The following is an 18,327-nucleotide window of genomic DNA, read 5'->3' as shown; positions in this document are numbered from 1 at the left end:
CGCAGAGCCCTCTGCCCCCTCACCCCCAGGGGCCGCAGGGACGTGGTGCGGGCCGCCTCTGGGGGCAAAGCGGGGCCCAGGGCGCCATGCGGGTGGTAATCCCAAGGGCCAGATCCAAAGCCCTGATAGGCCAGATCCAACCCATGGGCCGTAGTTTGCCCAGCCCTGAGCTACACCACTGATGGGTGAAAACCCCAGTGTAACCAAGGCCTAAACCTCAATGTTCAGTTAAAGCTGAAGCCAGGAAAGGCTTGGCGTTATAAAGTATTTTGTATAGCAATCAGCTTCCCTAAGTCATATCATGAATCAGGCCATGGGTTTGGGTCTCATCTCACAGTTTTACAGTGGTGTACTCCACTGACTCCACTTTGTAAACAGTAAGGATATGTGGACTTCAGTGAAGTTACTTCTGAATTATACTGGTGTAACTGAGAGCTGAAATTGGCCTTGTGTGTACCTAAGCTTAATAATAATAGCTGATTTTATGTTTATACATAATTGTCCCATTTGATACAATACCAATAGCTGTCTTGGTTCACTGAGTGTAATTCATTTGTCAGAAAGCAAATTAGTACTGCTAACGTCAGATGAACATAAGAGTGGCCATACCGGGTCAGACCAATGGTCCAACTAGCCAATATCCAGTCTACCAAGCATGGCCAATGTCAGGTGCCTTAAAGGGAATGAACAGAACAGGGCAATCATCAAGAGATCCATCCCCTGTCACTCAGTCTCAGGATCTGGCAGTCAGAGGCTTAGGGACACTTAGAGCATGGGGTTGCATCCCTGACCATCTTGGCTAATAGCTTATCTAATGAACTTATCTAATTCCTTTTTTGAATCCAGTGATAGTTTTGATCTTCACAGTATCCTCTGGCAATGAGTTCCACAGGTTGACGCTGCATTGTGTGAAGAAGTATTTCCTTTTGTTTGTTATAAACCTACTACCTATTAATTTCATTGGGTGACCCCTAGTTCTTGTGTTATGTGAAGGGGTTAGTAACATTCGTAATTCACTTTCTCCACACCATTCATGATTTTATAGACTTATATCATAACCCCTCTTAGCTGTCTCTCTTCCAAGCTGAATAGTCCCAGTCTTTTTAATCTCTCCTCATATGGAAGCTGTTCCATACCCCTAATCATTTTTGTTGCCCTTCTCTGTACCTTTGCCATTTCTAATACACCTTTTCTGAGGTGGGGTGACCAGAACTGCATGCAATATTCAATGTGAGGGCATACTATGTATTTATATAGTGACATTATGATTGTTGCTGTGCAGTCACAGGTATTTCATATTTTCTTCCATTTATTTGTTTGTCAATAAAGTGAATGAGCAGAAAGAGCTTGTTTTGTGGAAGTAGCATACATACTTATTTATTGAGGACTAGATGACTCATAAGGTTGGAAATGGAATAGAACATCTTTCATTCCTAGGTCCAGAAAGGTTGGTAGTGAATGAAAGTCAAGATTTTACAAAAACATCGAGGAGTCCGGTGGCACCTTAGAGACTAACAGATTTATTTGGGCTTCTGGGTTTTTTACCCACGAAAGCTTATGCCCAAATAAATCTGTTTTAGTCTTTAAGGTGTCACCAGACTCCTCGTTGTTTTTGTCATTACAGACTAACACGGCTACCCCTCTCATACTTAGTCAGATTTTAGACTTACAGGACAAATACCCAGGCACTCTCTTCTTCTCTTATTCTGAAGATTAGTACTCTATTTGCTTTTCTCCTATTTGCCACTTTCCCAGCTCTCCATGATTTTTCACAAATAATTGTCAGTGGTGCAGAAATTTCATTAGGTAATTCTCTTAGGGTCAGATTGTGATATCATTACTCACACCGAGTAGCACCTTGTTCTGCATGTAGCCCTTTTGTCTTCAATGTAACCATGAAAAGTATCACACTAATTTACAACTCATGTCATCTAGGCCAGCTAATTTTTATACATTCAGATGTTCATTCCCTTACTCACACGTAATCAATAGCTATTTTAACAAGGACTTCCTTATTTCCAAACTATCCAAACTTCTTTTCTCTTTCTTTTCTAACACAGATTTTTAGAAAAGGAGTTTGGTGTCCCAGCTATTTTAAATTCATCATTAATCTCATTTTATTCCTCATTTATTAAAAGTGCTTAAATATTTATGAAATCTTCCTGCTTCCCCCTTGGCTAGCATTAATTCATTCTGTTTTAGTGTTCTTATATTTTTTCTAAAAGCCTTGACTCACACTCTACATTCTTGTTTGGTTGACTACTCCCCGCTTCTCCTGTTTCAGTGTAGGTGGGGGGTTTTAAACCTCAGATCCTTTAGCAGTCTTTTGTGATGCTATATTGTCAGTTCTTTTTCTTTGCATTCTCATGTTTCCCCAGAGGAATGGTTAGTTGTCTCATAATTATGGTATATTTTAAAAATCTCCAGCTACCAAGGGTTTTAATGCTTCCTCTCTAACAGTTTATTCACTAGATTACTTAATCCCCCCAGATTTCCTCTCCTGAAATTCTTTTGCTGTCAGAGAATCCACTTCTTACTGGGGTGAATCCAAATAGCTTTGGGGTCACAGGTGCAAAGCTTACCACATATTTTCACAGCTTCATTCCTTTTCTCCTTATCTGTAAGATAGTTATTTCAGGATGACTTCTCCATTAGTTGGAGCCTTTTCTTTCGACTCTCAAAGCTGTCTGAAATGTAATTTAGGAACCACAATGATGATGCCCTTCTAGTGTACTAGAAAAATGTTTTGAGGCATCAAGTTACAGCACTTTTAAAATATTGCAGTTGTGTTTTAAGTACAGATTGTACGTTCTCAGACAGGACCAAAGAGCGTAGACCTTGCACACATTCAGGCTGAGACAGCAGTACCGCCATTTAAACCAGAGACTGCTACCCCATCCACACCACTTGATGACAGACCAACAGAAACACCAGAGACTAGGTCTTCAGCTGGTGTAAACTGGTGTCATGCCACCAAAATCAATGGACTGGTGCTATTTGCACTGATAGAGGGGGCAAACAGAGGCCAAGAGGATTATCAGGCATGAAAGGTGCTCTACAGGTGGTGAACTGGCACACTACTGTTCTCCTTTGCTCTGTCAATGCCATTCTACAGAAATTATCTGTCAACCAAGTTGAAAACATGAAATCCTAGGATCCTAATTAGTTGCCCCTCTCAAATTCATTGCCACTATGGCACTAATAAGTCCTACGTCTGATGTAGCGGCAGCTGGTGAACTTTGAGGAAAGTGGGGTGTAGCAGACAATAAAAATCATGGCCACTTACCCCCATGACACCACCCTCACCCCTAGAGAATGGGAGGATCAGCCCTAGGAAAGTTGCCTTCCTATGATGGCTGGGACCCTTGCTTAGCTGGGCCAGTCCTGGGACTGCCTGGACCTCCTTCATGGGAACCTCCTCCTCTTCTCCCTCCATCACATTCCCCCTCTCCACTGCTGCCTCCTCTTATCCTGCCTGGTGAAGCCTCCTTCAGCCACATCTCCACCTTCATTGCAGAGGCAAGGCCTCCCTCCAGCAGTTCTGCTGCCTTCAGTGCAACAGTGAGCCACACAACCCCAGCCACCAGACCCTGAGAGAGTGAGCAAGAACCTTAGCACTCAGTGCTTCCCTGACTCACCACTGGGGGCGGGGGGCACTCTACAGTCATTGCAGCCTCCTGGCTTGGACAGTGAATCCGGTAGCCGAAATCTCATTACAGATTGCCGCAGCTTTGCCTCCTATCAGGCCTTGACTGCATGGGCTGTGCATGTGCACAGGGGTTGTGGAGAAGAATGCCCTACTACTCAATATGATTCACGCACAGCAAATCTATAGCAAGCTGTCATTCATATTTAAACACACACACAGGTGGGGCAGTGCCCCAACACCCTCTCTACATGAGATGCAGTTGGTCTGGGATCATTATTATAAAGATACATGATACAGTTTCCTCTTGCTCACAGTATGGAAGTAGCCCTGCAAGCGTGGGCGTTGTGAGCGTGGATTCCTTTGGGTTTAACACACCATAAGTGGACAATGAGTTGCACAGATGCACAACTTAATCATTTATTATTTACATTGCAGTAGTACCTAGATGCCCCCCCCCCCGCCCAACGGGGACCCCATTGTGGTAGGCAGGCAGGCTATAAACTGTAAGATAGTGAGAGTTAGTCCTGGCCCTGGCGATGTTACAGTCAAGACCGGTTGGACAGAGGAAGCGAAATAGGTGCACAGAAGGGAAGTGACGGGGCCAGCATCACACAGTGGGGTAGGGACAGAAGCCAGGATGGGAACCCAGGTCTGCTGATTCCCAGTCCCCCCGGGAGGAGGCCCCTGATCTTGCATTTCCCACTGAGCCCTAGCGGCTGGCTGGCGGCCCTGGACGCGAAGTGACAGAGTTTGTCGGAGAGGGCTCCCACAGCAGCAGAGCGGCCCCTCTTCTCCAGGCCTGGGGAGCACCTTTAAGGGCCCTAGCCAAAGCCAGACACCTTGTGGTCAAGTCCATGACCCGTGATCCTTCCGCGCGCGGGGTGGAGACAGGGCGGCGTCGGGGGGTCGGGGGGGGGGGCGCTGATCTCTGGCTCAGTGCCCCTAGGGCACCCTGCCAGGGGGCGGGACTTTGCCCGGTTAGTTCTCCCGCCTGCCGCTTTTGCACGGCGCTGTGAACCGTGGCAGAGGAAGTCACAACGCCCCCAGCGCGGCGCCCCAAGCCGCGAGCGGCTGCAGCGCCTGGGGGGCAAGAGCAGCGCGCGGGGCAGGGCGGGGCGGGCCCACGCGCCGGCGGGCGGGGCTCCCGCAGCGGGCGAGGCCAAGCCAGCCGCTCGCCCGGCCCCGGCCCCGGCCGCGCCCGCGCCCGCGCCCGCCCCCGCCCCCGCCGCCAAGCGGCAGCGCCCGGGCGCGGCGGAGTGCGCAGGCCCAGGGCGAGCCGGGCTCCGGCGGGCGGGGACACGGTGGCCGAGCGCGGCGCGGGGATGGGAGCCGCGCGAGAGAGCTGCAGCTCGCCCAGCTGCACTTGCTCAGCCGGCGGCAGGGAGGCTCAGGTAAGCGCGGCCGAGCAGTGCGGGCAGGTCTGCCCTCGGCGTCGCTGCGGGGCGGGGGTGGGGTGATCCGGCCCCGGGGAGCTCCTCGGTGCCCAGGGTCTGTTGGTCCCGGCTTGTGCGGATGCACTTGCCCCGGGCAGTTTTGCAAAGCCCGGGGGCGGCGCTGATCTGAGCACTTCCACTCGCCGCCGGGGTGGCGGCCCGTTTCTGTGCTAGTGACCGGCGGCTCGGGCAGCAGATCCTGCCGCTGGCGTTTACAGGACGGTGTGGAACTTGCAGGCGAGCCCCCTCCTCTCTGCCCGAGCCCTGGCGGGCTGCAAAAGGCTTCGGCGTGGTTGCCAACCTCGGCGCCACGGCAGCCCTGCAAAGGGAACGGGGCTGCTGTGTTGGGAGGCGCCGCCGGGTAAAGTGCAGGGCAAGCCGAGGGCGCTTTTCGTTTCATGTGCTGGTGTTTAGGAGCAGACCGTATGGGTCCGGCGGGGCGAAGGGTGCGTCGGTAAATTACCCCCCGCGGTTGCTGGGAGCCGGCTGCTTCGCAAGCGCTCGGCAGCAAACCTCGGCGGGGCCGCTTCACCGCCTGGGAGCCGCCGCCGGGCTTCAGCACCATGGAGAGCTCGCTCCAGGCAGCGACAGGCCGGCCGGGAAGGGCACTGAAGGCCACTTCCTCCCGCAGAGCCGAAGCGTGCAAGGAAACCAGTTGCTGTGGGGATTGCACTGCTTCCCTCCTTGCTGGTGGCCTCGGTGGTACTGGGAGATTTACTCCTCTCCCTGCTCCGAAAGCAAGTAGTAATTCGTGCGTCGTTTGTGTCTCCTGTAGAGTGGCCTGAAGAGGCAAATATGGTCTTCTCCCTTGGTGGAGGGCGTTCTGCAGCAGGAATGTGTATCAGCTGATCAGAATAAAACTAAGCCTCAGCCATTTCTGAGGTTCTGCTGATACCTTAGTGAATATAATTAGAAAAGGTGGAGAAAGAACTCTAGTAACTGAATGGTAAACAAATCTCTTTTACAGGGGCTATCCTGCCTTCCTGGGGCAGATGAAGGGTAATGAGTGGGGATTGCTGATGTGATTAGAAGGGGGAGGGGTGAATTCCTTTGCAACAGATATTCACAGGAGCTATATTATACAGTAAATACTTAGGATGTTTTTCTGGGGGGATGCCTTCCTTAATTGTTCCTAAAGGCATGTAAGTATAGGAAACTTGAAATCATGATTGCTTTTGTTTACAGGATGGTGCATTATATTGTAATTACTCACCAGGATAAAATGGATTTAACCTGTTGCAAGAAGCATTATTTAAAAGTTGTGAATCACTAAGTGTGAGACTGTGGCATTACCATGAGCCCTTAGTAAAGAGTACTGCCTAGTTGCATTGATCTCGCATAGGCACAATATGGTCTCTGAAAAAAGAAAAGGAGTACATGTGGCACCTTAGAGACTAAAATTTATTTGAGCATAAGCTTTCGTGAGCTACAGCTCACTTCACTGGATGCATACCGTGGAAAATACAGTGGGGAGATTTTATATACACAGAGAACATGAAACAATGGGTGTTACCATACAGCCTGTAACCAGAGTGATCAGGAAAGGTGAGCTATTACTAGCAATAGTTCACCTTTCCTGATCACTCTGGTTACAGGCTGTATGGTAACACCCATTGTTTCATGTTCGCTGTGTATATAAAATCTCCCCACTGTATTTTCCACAGTATGCATCCGATGAAGTGAGCTGTAGCTCACGAAAGCTTATGCTCAAATAACTGTTAGTCTCTAAAGTGCCACAAGTACTCCTTTTCTTTTTGCAGATACAGACTAACACTGCTGCTACTCTGAAACCTGTCAATATGGTCTCTGCTTCCCCCTTCTTTGACTAAGGGAAGTAATTCGTGCCATTTCTCTCCCTGGTGTAGTTTACTTCCTCCTTTGTGCTGCCTTAGCTGAAGTCAGGCTCCACCCACCTGCAGAGAATGGGGAATAGTAGCTGGTCAATCTTCCCAGCACAAGAGGGTGTGGCCTATGCAGAAAATTAATGGGATGCATTATGTCCACATTCCCCTCTGTATGGCTGTGTGACACAGCTCACAATTGACTCCCCAAACAAAAAAAGAGACCTGTATATAAAAGGCATGAAGCAAAGCCCACTAAAGTCAGTGGAAAGACTCCCATTGATTTCGATGAACTTTGGATGAGGCCCAGCCTGCCTTGCTTGGGTCTCTATTCTAAGGGAACATTAGGTATTGATATTCGATTTTGTAAGCATCAAGATTATCCCATGAATTATTATCCAGTATCTGTTATTTACTTCAGAATTCGCTATTTCTAGGGGTTCTGTTTTTCCTGTAGGTAAAGATTGGAAAGATGAGCCTTTAAACAGAAAGGTCAGAGTGTCTAACATCAGGAGGAGGAGAAGGACTTAAAACGTAAGAATCCCTTTTAATTTGTGTTTTACATTTGCAGGTTCGTGGTTATGTATGTGCATGTGCTGAGAGAGCAACATCACACTTCCATTTTCTTCTGTTTTAGCATAGCTTTCAAATTCAGTTTTCTAAAAGGTAAACATTTAATACTTAAAACAATTAATTTATCTTGAAGCAGTTTGAAAATTCATTCAGTAGTTTCTCCTGAAATATGCTCAATGTTTCATCCATCTATTCACAAAACTGATCACCACCTCCTACCCCCTCTCCTGCTGTATCAGTGCAGTGTAATAAAGCACAAAATAAACACAGGATAGTCTTTATGTGGGGTATAAAGTTGCTAGGGGATTGCTACAATGCAGCTGCATGTTCTGAAGTTCTGACTGTAACTTCTCTGTATTTCTAGAAATTGGTAATGATTACACTGGTCCACAGTTATGCCGTGAAAAGTTCTAAAGATTAACAGCTGTCCCTTGGTTTTATAAAAGCTCTAAGCTCAGACCAAAACACTGATTTAGGGTAACAATGTTTACCCCAGTTTTGGGCAAAAGATCCCTAAACATAGGCTTTTAGGCTGAGATCCTTCAGGGTATTTAGGTACCTCACTCCCAGTGAAATGAATGGGAGTGAGGTGCCCAAGTACCTTTAAGGATCTGGCCCTTCATACCCACATCCACAAAAGTGAAGCCTATGCCAAATCATTCAACACCCCAACACAGTAGCTGTCATTTATATTGATCTGGTACAAATGGGTGCCTTTGAACACTCCCCCACATATTTATTGTGGACTCCTTTACTTCACCTCACTTCAGCATTCTGTTCAATTTCCCTGCCTCATTCTCAAAAAGCAAGAGCTATATTCATGTTGCAGCTCAGATGACAGACTACACTACTCCAAATCACCACTGGGGGCTGAAAATGTCTTCAACCTCTCCTTCCTCTGTCTAGGAACTGATAGTAGTATCTTTACATGAAGAACCAGAGGCCAGGATAGATTTGCCCCCATGTAACAGCTTATTTGTTTGAGCAATGGTTAGGGGGAGTGTGGGGGGGGGAGGGGCAGGGGTTATAAATGTGTTCAAGACAGCATCCAGTAGGCCTGGCTAAATTTAATCAGATGTTTTTTAGAATGAAAAGAAATAAAGATCATGATTTGATGAACTAGCTGTCACAACTGTAATGCTATGCTCCACTCTTTTGACTAAAATTTTTTTGTCTGATAACCTTCATTCTGTGATACACTTATCTACATTTTAACTCATAAATAATCAAATGCAACTATTGGCATTCTAGATTTCCACTCTAACCTTGTTTTAATATAGAAAACAATCTACATATAAAATAAGTAATCCCAGGTTGTGTGATTATCATGGGTTAATCCCATAGTGAGGAATTAGATTTTACAACATATGTCCTGATACACAATGAGGTTAGTTCACAATTACTATACAGTACCTCTTTTTAATGTGGCGCATAGTTAATTTATGCTGATCTTTACAAATTAGTCAACCTTATGTTTTCTCGAATTAATTACAGTAAATTACAGAAGAGAATGAAGATCACTAGAGATATTGGGCCAGATTCACTGATATGCTCCAGTTGCTTTGCATGATTCTGCTGATGCAAAGCAGCTATCAACCAAGCTTAACTTCCCCAGGGGGCTGCTCTGTACCACCAGAACACCACAAAGCAGCCAAACGCACTAGTCAAACTGACCCCATTAGGACTCATTCTCCCCTACCACTGACCTTGCATTGTCCTTTACACCTCTGTAAAGTGAGAGTAAAATACTTCCATTCTGATCTCACTATGCACAGGTTAAAAAATGATTATACAAGTTGCAAGCCAGTGGAGACTCTCACATACAGTTTATATGAGGAGACAGTTTTGTCCTGTGAGATATGGGACTTGATTGGGAGTCAGGAGATGATTTGGTATGGGAGGGATGGCAATCTGCTTCCTGCTCTGCCAGTAGTGCTCTATATTGACCTTAGTCAATCCCTTTAATTTGTGCGTTCGCACCTCCATTTTTTTGGCACACCTTCAGGTGATCTCGAGACACTTTACAAACACAAATTAAGCCTCATAATAATTTGCATGTGCCTCAATTTTCCACATCTGGTAAATGGGGATAATGCTGCTTACCCCTCATTGCAAGGCACTTTGAGGTATATTGATAAGATATTATTGTGTCTTATCTTTGAAGGAAGATATGACCATATGAATCTAGGAATGAAAGCTATGGTAATTCATACAGCCACTTTATAGTATAGTGCAGTACACTGTCTAGTGCAGAGGATTAGAGGCCATGATTCCTGAGTCCGTTTTGGATTCTACCATTAACTTATGTGGTGTTAGGCAAGTAAGTCATTTAACTTCTCTATTACTTGCTTTACCCATCTATAAAATGGGTATTGATAGTACTTACCTACCTCACAGGGCTATTACGATGCTTAATTAGTGTCCGTAAAGAAAGTATCTTGAGATCACCTCAGCATGTGCAAAATATTTACATTAAATCACTTCTCCCTTATTGCATATAGTTTTACCTTCTTTTTTAACATTCTGAACCCTCAGTGACTCCTCATGGAAAATTTTAAAAACATTCTGCTTATGAATTATTATTACTATTATTTTATTGTCACATCCAGGAGAGTTCTGGTTACATATAGTCGGTTTTGTCTTCCGTCATTGTTTACTAGGAATATTTGCATGAAAACAGTATGTTTGGGGTGAGTGAGAGAGGATTTGCAGGCTGAGGGGGCGTGGGGGGTTGTTGTTTTTTTTAAATGTTCTTCAGTCGAAGTCATTGTCTTCTGTAACATTACAGCTACCTAGTTGCTGGGGAGATGGTTGTGATGTCACAAAGAAAGGACTTTGATTGCAGGTATGGAAACAGCAGGAACAGCAACTCCTAAGGAGCAAAGATCCCCCATACACACAGAGTGAATGAAATAAAAACCTGAACAACAGCAACTGTTCTAGAAGCAGAATTCTTTATAAACAATATTTTTCGGAGTTTTCCACAAGGCTTCACTCTATACATTTTCATTCATGTCACTTTTGTGTGAGAAAAAATAAGATCAAAGTTTATAGTATAGTAAAATCAATTTCCAGATATTACAGTGGAAAATGTCAAGGTTAGTGACATGTCAATTATCCTATTTGTAATGCCTATCTAGTAATGCTTTGCAGTTGCCCAAAAGATTTGTAAGAAGACATCTTCATATCCATGCAACTCTATCTCCAGAGAAAGGCATGTACCCATGTACCAGCTAATTTACTTTGTCTTTCAGTCTAGACCTTGCAGATGTGTGGTTCTCCCTTGAATCAGACAGGCAGGACAATGACCAATAACCACATAGAATTGTCTTGCTTTCTGGGGGCTGCCTCCAGCTTTATTGTGTCTGATTTCAAGACCTCTACCTCCCTCTCTAACTAAGGGGAGTCTCTTCTTGAAGACCATTAGGCCGGGAGTCTGTGCCATCTCAACCAATCAACAAAAAGCAAATCAGTCAGAAAAACGAGAATAATATTTCTTTGGCTTGGTCTGTGAGGAAACACCCTAGGGAGGAAGAACAAGAGTCTTGAGGCTGACGGGGGAAAAAAAGAGAATGGGAATCTTTGGACTCCAATCTCACTCCCCACAGGGAGAGCTTCTCACAGAAGTGCTGCTCTAAGCACTCTGAAGGCAAGGGCTGCATCCGCAGATGTCCGGATGCTTAACAGAGAGGGTCTAGGAATGCTGGGTGGCAGCTTTGCAAAGGTTGTTCACCAGCACCTCCACTCTCTAGTGCAGGAGGTGGTCATGGAGCAGGCTCCGACTCTCATTGGACAAAGAACTTCCACATGTTGCAGGCCTCCTGGATACTGGATTTGATCCATTTGGCCTTGATATGTCGGGATGCTTTGAGGCCTTTCCACAGAAATTCTTATGAGATTATAATGGCAGGAATACATTAAATACATTAATACCAGGGGAATAGAAAAGCTACTACTATCAGAGAAAAGTGCATAGGATTCCTCAACACTGAGCCATGAAAAACAAAACAACCAGTGGATTACAGGATTCATGTCATAGTGATGCCAATTTCTGTACCTACCAAGAGCTGAATTCTGCCATTGTTTTTAATTAGCATGCTCCAGATTTTTACATAATTTCAGTGTGAATCATGCAGTATTTGTCCATCTCATTTAACATAGGGGGAGCTGGTATTCTGTAGTGAGTGAAATCATTGCGTTGGGGGTATTGCACCAGTTACTGAAGGGATAGGGGCTAGTAGCCTATAAAATGCAAGAAAAGGGGGTTGGAGTACCTTGTTAAAACTAACAGGTTAGGTATGCTTGCATTGCACTGTTTTAAGAAGTCAGGTGTGTTACTTGAAGCTGATGTTAGGTCTCACTCATACCCTTTGGTTCATATAATCCTACTAAATCCAAAACAAAGGCATTATAATACTTCTAAAATACTCATCTACAGATGGCAAATTAAAGTGGCATACTCATTTTTAAAAGGCCTGATTGACCTCACTTATACAGGTGTAAGTCTGCTGAATTCAGTGGAGTTACAATAGTGTAAAATAAGTTGTAAGTGAAATCAGAATCAGGCCCTGGATATTTAAAAACAGAAAATCTTTGTTTTATTTATTTATTTGTTTGTTTGTTTTATTTACTTTATTGCAATGGAAAGAATTTAGGACACTGGATTTATTTTTCAAAATGGGTGAAATCCTAACCCTTTTGCAGTCGATGCCAGGCTTTACCTCACAAATTTACTATCGGCATTTGGTAAATTAAAATAGGCTTGGTAGTTTGTAATCATTTTCATTTCTGATTTTCAGACAGTAGAACAAATGTTCCATCCTTGAGTGTATTTTTATTCAGAAAAATTAATTTAAGGCTAGTCTTCATGACCAGGACCCCCGTGGCTATTTATGTCACAGTTATATATAATCCCACAGTTGTGTCTCTGTTTTACAAGTTTAAGAAAAACAAAGTCATCAAGAAGAGTTTGTGAAATGTTCCAAATTAGCAGATAAAGCTAGCAAGCGATGCCTACCATGACTAATAGTAATGGTGTTTGTATCAGAGATTGAGGCACTCAGCCCTGCAGTCATGCAATGCCGCTTTAAATTTACATGAAATTAAATGATATTTCATCATGCATTATGGCACTAGAAACACTACATGTAAAAAACAACTTTGCTGAGTGTTCACACACCCGGTCTTTAGGGTGTAATCCTGCAAGGTGTCAAGGGCTCTCAGTACCTACTGACTTTAATAGGAGTTGAGGGCCTCCACACCTGCCAGGAGTGCTCAGCATTTAGCAGGATCAAGCCCTTACTTTGGGAGTGTGGAGTGGAGATGACTCTTTCCAGAGCTCATATCCAGGGATTAGTTGCAGCCCATTTTGATTTCCTTTTTGTAAAATCGCATAGTGTCACTAATTGGGTCTGTCTTGTGTGAAATCTCTCATTGCAGGTGAGAAGGATGAGCTCCTATGTGGATATCTGCAGCTCCAAGCAAGCGCAGAGCGGCACGGAGGGAAGTTACCAACGCTATGGAGTTCGATCCTATCTGCATCAATTTTATGAGGACTGCACAGCATCAATTTGGGAGCATGAGAATGATTTTCAGATCCAGAGGTCACCTAGCAGGTGGGGCTCTGCATTCTGGAAGGTACAGCTCATCATTCTACAGAAACTATTATTTACTACAGGTCCAGGTTTCAGTGCTGAACACCCACCCTTTGAAAATGAGGCCCTTTTAACGTATATATCTAGTTGGGCATCAAAAATTGAAGCACACAAAATCAAGTGACTTTTGAAATCTTAGCTATAATTTGTAAAAGTGTAGAGAAATGACTCTCAACACATTCACGCATAGCTTTCACTGACATTCATATAAGCCTACGTGGATGTCTGATCAAACTGTCAGGGAAACAATAAGGGCTTGGTTTACTAAAAAGTTAGGGATCCTGGGGAAATCAATCTTTGCACTTATTATTTAAACTTGGCAGGAAATGCAACGTTGTGACTTATTTCTACCACACCGTCCTTTTAACCTCTGCAAGATACAGACATTTCATGGACAGAAAACAGGAGGTGGTCACATGTAGTGACCCCACCATGGGTCATCAGCAGGGTTTGAATCCAGGACTTTCAATGCCAAAGCTCAGAGCTCCACTACCTGCGTTAAAGAAGGAGCTTTGTCACCTAGTAGCAGTAATAGGTTAAGAACATAAGAATGCCCACACTGGGTCAGACCAAAGGCCCATCTAGCCCAGTAGCCTGTCTTCGGACAGTGGCCAATGCCAGGTGCTTCAGAGGGAATGAACAGAACAGGTCATCATCAAGTGATCCAGGTTATCTTTTGTGTGATGGAACCCCTAGAGCGGGTACATGATACATGCTCACAGCCTCTACACGTGCATATTTCTTTTCCCTGGAAATTCCCATCCGTATGTTGATTTAAACAAAGATTAGCTGTAGAAACAATTCCAACATGGCAATTCATCCACATATTTGAATTCTATTAATCAGGGCTCAAAAGACAATGTCTGCTTCCTGGTAGGATTGACAAATATTTGTGTAGACAGTGAAAATGTTACAAACGATGTGGCCACATTCATTTTTAACCCTGTTTGTTTTCCAGGTCGGACTCATCTCTGGGGTGGTTTTTATGCTGATCGGGTTAACAGTTCTTGTCGTAGGTTTTCTTGTGCCACCGAAAATCGAAGCCCTGGAGGAAGAAGATTTTGTTGTTGTGGATAACCATGCCATTCAGTTTAACGGAGCCCTTGATATATGTAAGCTGGCAGGAGCGATCTTATTTTGTATTGGAGGGACCACAATGGCAGCATGCCTGTTGATGTCTGCTTTTGCTAAAAGCTACTCCAAAGAAGAAAAGTATCTTCAGCAAAGGTTTAAAGAGAGAATAGCAGACATAAAAGCCCATGCACACCCAGTCACAAAAGCACCAGCACCAGGAGAATCAAAGATACCTGTCACTTTGTCCAAAGTTCAAAATGTCCAACCTTTATCAGAAACCTGACATTTCCCTTTTTAATTTATACATCATTTAATTTGAAAAGGTCAGCCTTTGTGAGCATACGAATTTGTGTTTACAGTACAGCTTCAAGTACTCTGCTCTGTAAGAGGGGAACAGATTGGAAACCTTATCTAGCAGAATTTAAAGGTTGGCAAATGAGGGAAGTTTAGGTGATTAGTGCTTTGAATAATGTATTTACATGTTCAAATATATGAATTGTGTAAACAAGTGTTCACCTATGTTGATCTAGGTCAACCTACCAACATGGCTACAACAACACTGGAGGGAAAAAACAGTTTTTAACTTACCAAGTTTCTGGTTCATTTGAGAAAAATGGGCATTTTGATACCAATTGTATCGTGGCCATCCAAAATTATGCTCTGTTTAAAGTTAATGTGGTGTACTTTTTTTTTAGCTAGGGTAGTTTTTAAAACATTTGTTTAGACTTGGTGTTCTTTCACTTTCCACTCCTGATGTACATGGGGTAATATCCTGCCCTCTTCACCCATGTTGGTAGTCCTGTAATTTTCGGTAGTCTCCATACAAATAAGAGTGTACATATACAGTCTGTCTCTCACGCACAAGAAACTCTGCTGCCCTGATTTTGATTAAGGCACAGATCAGCCAACAGTGTTTCCATATGGGAAACAGACATCATTTTAGGCCCAAATTTGCCACCAGTCCACACGGACCTGGTACTCTCCGTCTTTTGTAAAATCACCATATTTATTTAACAAATGCAAAGTAAGGAAAGCAAGACTATGAAACATCCTATTTTAAATAAGAAAAAGAACTCCACATTTCCCCACTGGTTGTTTGGTGTGGTGTCTGTCATCCTTAGTCTTTGCCAAATGTCCTTAAACTCATATAACACATTTGGGCCTTGGCAGGATGGGAATTAGACTATGGTTTAAAGCAGTGGTCACCAACCAGTCGATCGCGCTGGACTGGTCAATCCTAGAGGATCTCCCAGTCGATTGCAATCTCCAGTGGCAGCGCAGTGCGGCTGCCTAAGGTTACCCCGCCCCCACTCCCGGAAGCGGATACTGCAGCCCGGGGGCAGGAGGGCAGGGGTCTCCCTCCGCATGCGCTGCTCCTGCCTGCAAGCATGCCCTCGCAGCTCCCATTAGCCAGGAGAGCTGTGGGGGGCAAGAGAAGGACAGCATGCAGAGCCACGTGCCCCCCATCCTCCCTATCCCAGTGGGCGCAGGGGCGCATTGTCCCTTTCTGGGAGCGGTGTGGGGGCGGGATAGGCAGGGAGCCTGCTTCAACCTTGCTGTGCCCACTGCCGACTGGGAGCCACCGGAGGTAAGTGCTGCCCTGTGGGAGGCTGCACCCCAACCCCCATCCCTGAGCTCCCTCCCGGAGCCAGCACCCTGTACCCCCTCCTGCACCCCAACACTCTGCCTCAGTCCAGAGCCCCCTCCTGCACCCAAACTCCCTCCTAGAGTTTGGACCACTCACCCCCTCCTGCACCCCAACCCCCTGCCCCAGGCTTAACCCAGAGCGCCCTCTCACACTGTGAACCCCTCGGCCCCAGCCCAGAGCCCGCATCCCCTCCTGAACCGCAAACCCCAGCCCGTGAAGGTGAGTGAGGGTTGGGGAGAGCAAGTGATGGGAAGGAGGGGATGGAGTGATGGGAAGGAGGGTGGGGCTTTGGGGAAGGGGCGGGGCCTTGGGGAAGGCTCAGGGTAGACCCTGAGTTGCCCTTAGATTCAAAAAGTGATCTTGGGGGTAAAAAAAGGTTGAAGACCACTGTGGTTTAAAGTGAAATTCCTAGCCTGCTGTGTCCTGTCTCTACATAATCCCATTAGTTGACCTTAAAGAACCTATCTAAAGAAATTTTAAAATGTTGTTCTATTTTTATAGGTAGTAGAGTAAGCTCTCCTTAATTGGAATACATTTGTCTGGATGCTTACCTGAATATTTGTCCTGTCACTAAAGAAACTTAATTTTGTTCTCATATGAGGTAACTAGCTCATCCTCTTAATCTGTGGATTTAAATTAAAGATGTATAAATAATGATGTGACCTTTGTATTCTCTGATAATATGTTCTACCTTATAGTTCTGTCTATTTTTTGAATGGATTCAGTAAAATTATATGAACAAGCCAAACATGAATTTTGTGGCAAGTCCTTTCTAGTAACCGTTTTCCTTTCAAAACATAAAATATCAGTTTCAAAGATGAATCAGCAAATGAAGTCATGTAGCTGCACAGCACAAGTGAACCTGCTTGTGTTGATACCCTTTGTGCATGAAGTGCATTTCCAGTTTCATGCATAGTGTGGAAATTGATGACAATGACATTGAATCAGATTCAGGATGGAAAACTCTGGCTATCCAGATTAAGTCTGGAGGTGGCTGTGCTCCATACCTTCCTCATTCAAAAGTTTTGGATCTGGAAAACCTTTCATGGACTTTGGAGTGCAGAAACCAGAAGGAGGGTTTTGGAGGTTTTCTTTGAGCTCAAACTGGAATAATAGTTATGAATGGTGGAAGAAGTAAGAAAACTGTACTTGACGATGCTAAAAAAAATTTCAGCCAGGCACAGCAAGGTAGATCGCCGTAGCAGCACATATTTGAAATGCCTAAGGACCAACATTATGAAAGATGGACAATGATGACACCATCACAAACAAGAAATTTCACAGACTGAAACAGAATAAAATTCTGTGTACAACTGGCAATTTACTGGCACCCACAACTTGGATTGCAAAAGCACATAGCAACCCATGTTCAAAACAAAAGTGTAGTTCACAGGGAGGAGAGCATGAGTGGGTAATAGGTGTGGGACACAGGCAGGAATCAGATGTATGTACCAGATGCAGTTTTGCGTGCCACACTTTAAGAAAGATGGGGTCAAACTGGGAAGAATCCAGAGGAGAGCAAAAAAATGATAAAATGTTTAGGAAAAACCTGACCTATGAGGAAAGGTTTGTTTACTCTTGAAAAAGATGAATGAGTCTTCATATATGTTAGTGGCTGCTATAAAGAGAAGACTAACAATTCTTCATGTCCACTAAAGGTAAAATGAGAAATAATGGGCTTAATCTGCAACAAGGGAGATTTAGGTTAATTAGGAAAAAAAACTTTCTAACCATAAGGAATGTTAAGTACTGGAATAGGCTTCCAGGGAGATTGTGGAGTCTCTGTCATTAGAGGTTTTTAAGAACAAGTTACACAAACACCTGTCAGGGATTATCTAGGTATACTTGGTGCTGCCTCAGCAGAGGGGGCTGGACTAGGAGACCTCTTGAGGTCCCTCCCAGCTCTGTGTTTCTCTGATTATATAAAACAAGCAAAGACAGCAGGTGTTTCATAAGGGGGAGAGGGGAGTTCTGATGATTGCTCATATGGTGTGTGATAAACACCAGAACACGATAGCTGCATCATTCACTGTTGCTTGTTCTTTAGGCTATGCATTATAGCCAAGAGGTAGAACAGCAGCATAAGTCTTTATTGAGCTCTTTTCATGTCAGAGGGAGGCTTGTTTATATGTCCTTCCTTCACTGCTGTCAGGTTGTTAGTATATGGGCAGCAGGGAGACAGGACACTAACTTCAATGTAAAGTTTAATTAAAGATTGTGAATAGTGAAAATGTGACATTGCAGATCTTACAGTATAGCTCACTACAGGAGATTAAAATGATGGTTCTAATATCTTTTAGATACTCCTATCTCTCCTCTAACCTTTTGTGCTTACATGTGAGATCAGAATGAAAATCCAACTTTCAAATGACTTATAGTTTTTCCACAATGGCTGCATGGACACAGAATGTTCTTAAACATGCACTTTTATCATCATCTAATCATCTTTGACTGG

At 44.4% G+C, this 18,327-nt stretch overlaps 2 protein-coding genes across 4 annotated transcripts in view; one reads left to right on the top strand and one right to left on the bottom strand.

The window, feature by feature from the left end:
• The first annotated feature begins 4,894 nt into the window (after positions 1-4,894).
• NRSN1 (neurensin 1) lies at positions 4,895-16,560 on the top strand. Of its 3 annotated transcripts, XM_084620388.1 has the most exons (5): positions 4,895-5,040; positions 7,381-7,457; positions 10,285-10,341; positions 12,936-13,133; positions 14,109-16,560. In XM_084620388.1, exons 4-5 carry the CDS (start codon positions 12,945-12,947, stop codon positions 14,505-14,507), a joined length of 588 nt encoding a protein of 195 aa, XP_084476514.1. In that variant the 5' UTR covers positions 4,895-5,040; positions 7,381-7,457; positions 10,285-10,341; positions 12,936-12,944; the 3' UTR covers positions 14,508-16,560. The 3 variants fall into 3 exon arrangements, with proteins under 3 accessions (XP_084476514.1, XP_084476513.1, XP_084476515.1); XM_084620387.1 differs by lacking the exon at positions 10,285-10,341; XM_084620389.1 differs by lacking the exon at positions 10,285-10,341 and having other exon boundaries at positions 7,361-7,457.
• Positions 14,109-18,327, bottom strand: part of DCDC2 (doublecortin domain containing 2) — a 142,475-nt gene continuing 138,256 nt past the window's right edge. Inside the window, exon 13 of the mRNA XM_084620383.1 lies at positions 14,109-14,195. The gene's annotated coding sequence lies outside the window, so the exon portion shown is untranslated. The remainder of the gene's footprint in view (positions 14,196-18,327) is intronic.

Source organism: Lepidochelys olivacea (assembly GCF_965140295.1).
Source record: "Lepidochelys olivacea isolate rLepOli2 genome assembly, chromosome: 2".
Lineage (NCBI taxonomy): Eukaryota > Metazoa > Chordata > Testudines > Cheloniidae > Lepidochelys > Lepidochelys olivacea.
This window is presented reverse-complemented; position numbering and strand designations above follow the sequence as displayed.